We start from the raw sequence: 6000 nt of genomic DNA on the forward strand, positions 1-6000 counted from the left end.
CGACGGCGAGCCGGCCGCGCGCCGAGTCGTAGGACTTGGCGACACCGACCTGTCCGTTGAGATCGGCGCGGGCAGTCAGCCCTTGCAGCTCCACCCGCTGGCCCACAAAGTCGCTCGGCAGGAGGTTCACGCTCGTGGTGGTGGCGCGCCCGCGTGGGGGCATATATCACGCTAGATCGGGTTGGCGGCGAGGGAAAGACGCCGGCGGAGGCGCGCACACAAAGAAGAATTTTGACTTGCGCACAACACTGAGAAGAATTTTACAAGGGGACCCCAGCGCCGGCATCATCCGTAGAGGCACGAGTGTTCGAAGAGAGAGTGGACCTGAGCAACAACATGACTTGGAGGCAAATGATCGGAGTGGGAGTCAGAAATGTGGTCCTTGCGCGAGGGGAGCTCGATAGACTCGAGGGGCCAGGATACGCCGCGAGGAGGACGGAGTTGCGCCGAAAGGCGAAAGAAGCCGCGAGAACAAGGGACCGGCAGGCGGCGGCGTCACAGGACGAGGCAGAAGAGAACGACGCGACAGAGGAGGAAATGACAAGGGAGAGAACGACGAGAGTGGGACGACCGCGAGGTGGCATGAAGATTGCAGCGAGAATCGGCGAGAGACTGCGAAGAGAGATAGGAAGAGGCAGACTCCCTAGGGTGGGCGACGGCTTAGCGCACCACACACCTCTCCTTAAAATCCCTGTGTGGTGGCGGCGCGCCGTCCTCCCATCCCTCCCTTGGGTTGTCTGTTTTCTTTCTTTCTTTCTTTTAGAATTTTACAACCGCGCACGACACTAGGAAAGAAGGATTTCCGCGCCCGGAAAGAAGAATCGGGACCCTGCGCTTTCTTGGTTTTTTTCCCTTATAGGGCATGGCCACTCACCCTCTGCCTCACTCATCACTCGCTTTCCGGCCTCTATCGCTATGTGCCCTCGACGCGGCAACGCGCAAGCCGTAGACCCTATGCGTAGACCGACGGCTCTTGATCGCCTCACCCCACCACCACGCCCCGCCCCGCCGCCCTTTGCGGCACGCTGCTCGGCCCCATGTCTGCGGCGGAGCCGCCCTCGCCGCCCCTCGCCGACCCCCGCCTACATGTCCTGCGCCGCCAGGTCCTGCGCGGCCTGGAGCGCCGGGTCGCCGGCGGGCTGCTGCTGCAGGAACTTTTCGAGGTGGAGCTGGGTGCCGCTGGCGGCAAACTTGCCGCGCTGCTTTTGCGTCTCGTGCAGCCTGACCGTCAGCTTGACCTCGCGGTGCAGCTCGCAGAGGGCGTCGAAGTAGTGCGGCGCCATGAAGGCCGAGTACGCGGTCGGGAAGGCGACGGTGGCGCCGAGCGCGAGCCAGCCCCAGCGCGGCGACTGCAGCAGGCCGCCAAAGATGACGACCATCCAGAGGCAGAGGATGGTGGAGGTGAGCACCATGTGGGTGACGCCCTGCGGGTTCGCGTTGTGGATGAAGCGCAGCTTGGCTGGCAGCGTCGGCAGGATCGAGACGAGCATCGAGCGCGTGGAGATACACATGAGCAGGAGCGTGATGGCGAGCAGCTCGGCGGAGACGTTGGAGAGGTAGGTCATCCACATCAGCCCGTCCGCCGCGTCCTCGCCGTACGCCTCTATGAAGTCCTCGCTCGCGGACCACGGCGCCGGCCGCCCGATCGAGTTGTTGTGCGTCAGGCCCATCACGAGCGTCCCGACGACCGACATCGTCTGGCAGTTGGAGACGACCTGCTGCACAAAGGCGCCCGCCTGCCCCTCGAACGCCGCCAGCTCCGCCTGCGTGATGTTGCCGCTCAGGTTGGGGTCCAGCTTGGCCATCCGCAGGATCGCCGAGACCCGCTCAGGCCCGCCGAGCAGCGCCACATTCTTGAGGAAGGAGCCGCCGCGGTCGACGGCCTTCGGCGCCCGCTTTCGGCACATCCACTGCAGGAACTGGAAGGGCAGCAGCCGTAGCAGGAAGATGCGCACCATCCCCATCTCGGAAGCGGACGGAGTCTCGCAGCGCGAGAGCGCCAGCAGCCCGCCCTCGCCCGTCGACCCGCCGAGGAGGAGTTGGAACTCCCTCGCCAGGCTGGAAGGGATGGAGGCGCTCTGCGGGCCGGCCCGGTCCATACTGATGCTGCTAGCGGGGCGGACGCGCGGCGAAATTTGGGCGGAAATGCTCTCTCTCGGCAGCTCTCGGCAACGCAGCGCGCGGTGAAGGAGGCGCAAAAGGCGGCCCCCCGGTGCAGCGAATCTTAGGTCGCTGCTGCTGTTACGTCTTCGGTCCCCGAAGCCCCGCGCATAGAGACGCGCACATACATCATGCTCGGGCACACCCCACAGTGTAGTGGTGTGAGTACACAAGTACTTTGCCAACAACATACCTACATACAGTACTAGCAGAGTGCACACCTGCCTTGCTGCCTTGGCCCCTTGGCGGATAAGGGTCGTAAGAATCAAAGCCTCTTGGTGCCAAACGTGCTCGAGCGCGCCGAAGAGAGACGATCTACGCTCGAGGGAGTTAGCGAAAGTCGCACGGGCAGAGGGGAGACCGAGGCCTCCGGCAGTCCGCACCGCCTCGCGAAAGGGAAGCAACGATCAACTCCAGATTGGACTTGGGTGCGCCGAGAGCGCCGGCGCGTAGGTCGCGACCGACGCGCAAGAGAGTGAAATCTCTCTCTCTCCCGACGCGCAGCGCGGGTGGCACGTCGCGAGCACACCAACGAGCACAGGAGCGCGCGCGGGTGCCGTGCCACGAACCTGTTTCCTCTTTTTCAGTGTTTTAGGTATGTTGTACGTACTTTTAGCTTACTGAGAGAGAGATTTTTAGCAATACCAAACAACTCTAACACTCACACGTAATGGAGAAAAGGGAGAGGGGGTTGTGTTCTCTAGGCCCCTAAGGGCCCTACGGCTACGCGCGGCGTGAGAGCTCGGAAGCGAGCTTTGCACGGCGATCGAGTCTCTCTCTCTCTCTCTCTCGAAGCCTTTTTTAAATCATTCAAAGAAAGAAAGAAAGAAAACACACAACCCAAGGGAGGGATGGGAGAACGGCACGCCGCCACCACACAGGGATTTTAAGGAGAGGAGTGTGGTGCGCTAGCCGTCGCCCACCCTGGGGAGTCTGCCTCTTCCTATCTCTCTTCGCAGTCTCTCGCCGATTCTCGCTGCAATCTTCATGCCACCTCGCGGCCGTCCCACTCTCGTCGGTCATTCACGGTTGTCGGCGCGATGTGTCCGATTTCTTGTCCCGCTCGCGCCAAGCTGCGCCAACAGCCACCACCGCTTCTGCCTCTTGGACTTGGTTATCCTCACACACACACATGGGCATCCACGGCCTCTCCAAGCTGCTCAACGACAACGCGCCGCGCTGCGTCCGGGAGCACAAGATGGAGTACTTCGCCGGGTGCGGGCCCGTTTTCGCCGGCCGCCCGCCCGCGCCCCGAGCCCCGAGCGCCGCCTCGTTCCCACGCTCGTTCAGGCGGAAGATCGCGATCGACGCGAGCATGCAGATCTACCAGTTTCTGATCGCGGTGCGCCAGCAGGGCGGCGAGGGCCAGCTCACGAACGAGGCGGGCGAGGTCACCTCGCACCTCACCGGCATGCTCTACCGCACGATCCGCATGATGGAGGCGGGGATCAAGCCCGTCTTCGTCTTCGACGGCAAGCCGCCGACGCTCAAGTCGGGCGAGCTGGCGAAGCGGAAGGAGCGGCAGCAGGCGGCGGAAACGGAGCTCACGCGCCTGCAGGAGCAGGGCGGCTCCGCCGAGGACGTCGAGCGGCAGCAGAAGCGGACCGTCCGCGCATCGCGCGAGCAGTCCGAGGAGGTGAAGAAGCTGCTCGGGCTGATGGGCGTGCCGGTGGTGGACGCGCCGTGCGAGGCGGAGGCCACCTGCGCGGCGCTCGCCAAGGCCGGCCTCGTCTACGCCACCGCGACCGAGGACATGGACGCGCTCACGTTTGCCACGCCGCTCCTCATCCGCAACCTCAACTCCCCCGAGGCGCGCGAGCGAGCGGTTGCAGCGCGCACTCCGCCGCATCCCCACCCCCCAACCCCAACCCCGCCCCGCCGCCGCCCGCCGCCCCACCGCCCCGCCGCCCACCCCCCCGCCCCGCCGGCGCACAGGCCCGCAAGCTGCCAATCCGCGAGTTCAACCTCGAGCTGGCCCTCGGCACGGAGGGGCTCGACATGTCGATCGAGCAGTTCACCGACCTGTGCGCGCCGCCGCACGCGCCGCGCCCCCTCCTCCCACCACGCCCCTCCCCCCTGCCCCTTTTGTGCCCGAGCCGGCGCCGCCAGCGCAGGTGCATTCTTTGGGGCTGGGACTACACAAACTCGATCAAGGGGATTGGGCCCGTCAAGGCGCTCGGCCTGCTGAAGGAGCACGGCAGTTTGGAGGGCATCCTCGCGCACTTGCGCAAGAAGCACACCCCCGAGCAGCTGCAGGAGCGCCCAACCCCCAGCCCCCCCCCCCCCCCCAAACACTCACACTCCGCCCACCCTCCTCCTCACCGCCACGCCCCGCCAGCCCCCAGGGCCTCCTCACCCTCCCCGGTCCCGCGCCTCCGCAGGAGATGATCCCCGACCCCTTCCCTTTCGAGGAGGCGCGCCGCATGTTCCGCGAGCCCGAGGTGGCCGACACGTCCGCCACGCCCGCCTTCAAGTGGAGCGATCCCGACGTGGAGGGGCTCAAGAGGCGCCCCCTCCCCCCCGCCCCACCCCACTACCACCACCACCCGCTCCCGCTCCCGCTCCCGCTCCCGCACCCGCACCCGCTCCCGCTCGTCGCGGCGCGGCGGCCTGGCGGCCTCACCTCTTGCGCCCGCTGCACCTCTTGCGCCCGCTGCAGCTACCTCATCGACGAGAAGCAGTTTGGCGAGGAGCGCGTCCTCAAGGCGATCGAGCGGCTCAAGAAGTGCAAGGGCAAGAGCGGGCAGAACCGGATGGAGGACTTCTTCGGCAAGGCGACGATCATCCCCAACAAGAGAAAGGAGGCGGAGGCGGCCAAGGGCAAGGGCAAAGGCAAGGCGGGCAAGGGGCCGCTCAAAAAGGCGAAGAAGTGAGCCGCCTCGCGTGTTGCTCCGGCGACGCCGCAGCGCGCGTCTCTTCCACAAGCGCCACTGGGTTTAGCCTGGAGCTCGCCGCACGCCAGAGACCTAGCGTCACAGAGGGAGCTCGGGTAGCGAGAAGCCCAAGCCTCGCCTCAGAGTCCCTAGATGGCATCATTCCACATGTGCTCATCATGAGCTATACGTACTGGAAATGTGTTTTGTGTGTGTGTCTGAATCTTGTTTCTTTACGTACGCTGAGAATGCATTTTCCCACAGATCTCACAGCGCGTCACAGGAGCCGCGTCGACGATCGATGCGGCACTGAGATGCGGCGCCGGACGGGGTCGACTCTGCGACTGCGTCTCTCATACTCTCAAGACTCAACTCTCATGTCACATGTACATGTGCGCCGGCCCGGGTGCGCCCGGTGAGTGTGACCCGTGTCGCGTGGGATGTGCGGGCAAGAGTGGGCAGTCAGTGGGGGCCTCGCGAGGTACCACAGGGGGGTTGAACACACACACCGAGTAAGACGCGCGCTCTCTCTCTCTCGCTCTCCTCGCGCACTGGACCCATCTATCTGCTATCTCACCTCTCAAACAGCCTAGGTTTCACAAGCACGAGACTCAAACCGCTCAGACCGACAGCGATACCGTGTGACACCTCTCGACTAACGTTGGTGCCTCCATACACATTCGAGAGGGTGCCACGAAAGATGCCTCGACGACACAGGTAGCAGACGTGTCTCAATAGAGTAACGTCGAAAGTTCGGCTGCGGGCCGCAACCCTAAAACAAGCGCCGCGACGACAGCTATGTCGTCCTGTTTATGCGCGCTGTCCAAGCTCCTCGGCAGGCTCGAGACTCTGGCGCGCCATCTTGGGCGGCCCCTTCTCCTCCGTCGCCCGCAGCCTGCGCCGCCGCACGATAGCCGTGGCGATGAGGGCCAGCCCTAAGACGCCGCCGAGCGACGCACCGGCCACA

General features: G+C 64.8%; 1 protein-coding gene across 1 annotated transcript; it reads left to right on the plus strand.

Annotated features, from left to right (window-relative positions):
* Positions 1-3292: 3292 nt before the first annotated feature.
* On the plus strand, positions 3293-5033 carry EMIHUDRAFT_101628 (hypothetical protein; the record flags this gene model as incomplete). Its single annotated transcript, XM_005773280.1, has 5 exons — positions 3293-3375; positions 3451-3985; positions 4096-4184; positions 4275-4326; positions 4542-5033. The coding sequence occupies 5 exons, from the start codon at positions 3293-3295 to the stop codon at positions 5031-5033; spliced, it is 1251 nt and encodes a 416-aa protein (XP_005773337.1).
* Positions 5034-6000: the final 967 nt, after the last annotated feature.

Source organism: Emiliania huxleyi (genome assembly GCF_000372725.1).
Source record: "Emiliania huxleyi CCMP1516 unplaced genomic scaffold EMIHUscaffold_34, whole genome shotgun sequence".
NCBI classification, from domain to species: domain Eukaryota; phylum Haptophyta; order Isochrysidales; family Noelaerhabdaceae; genus Emiliania; species Emiliania huxleyi.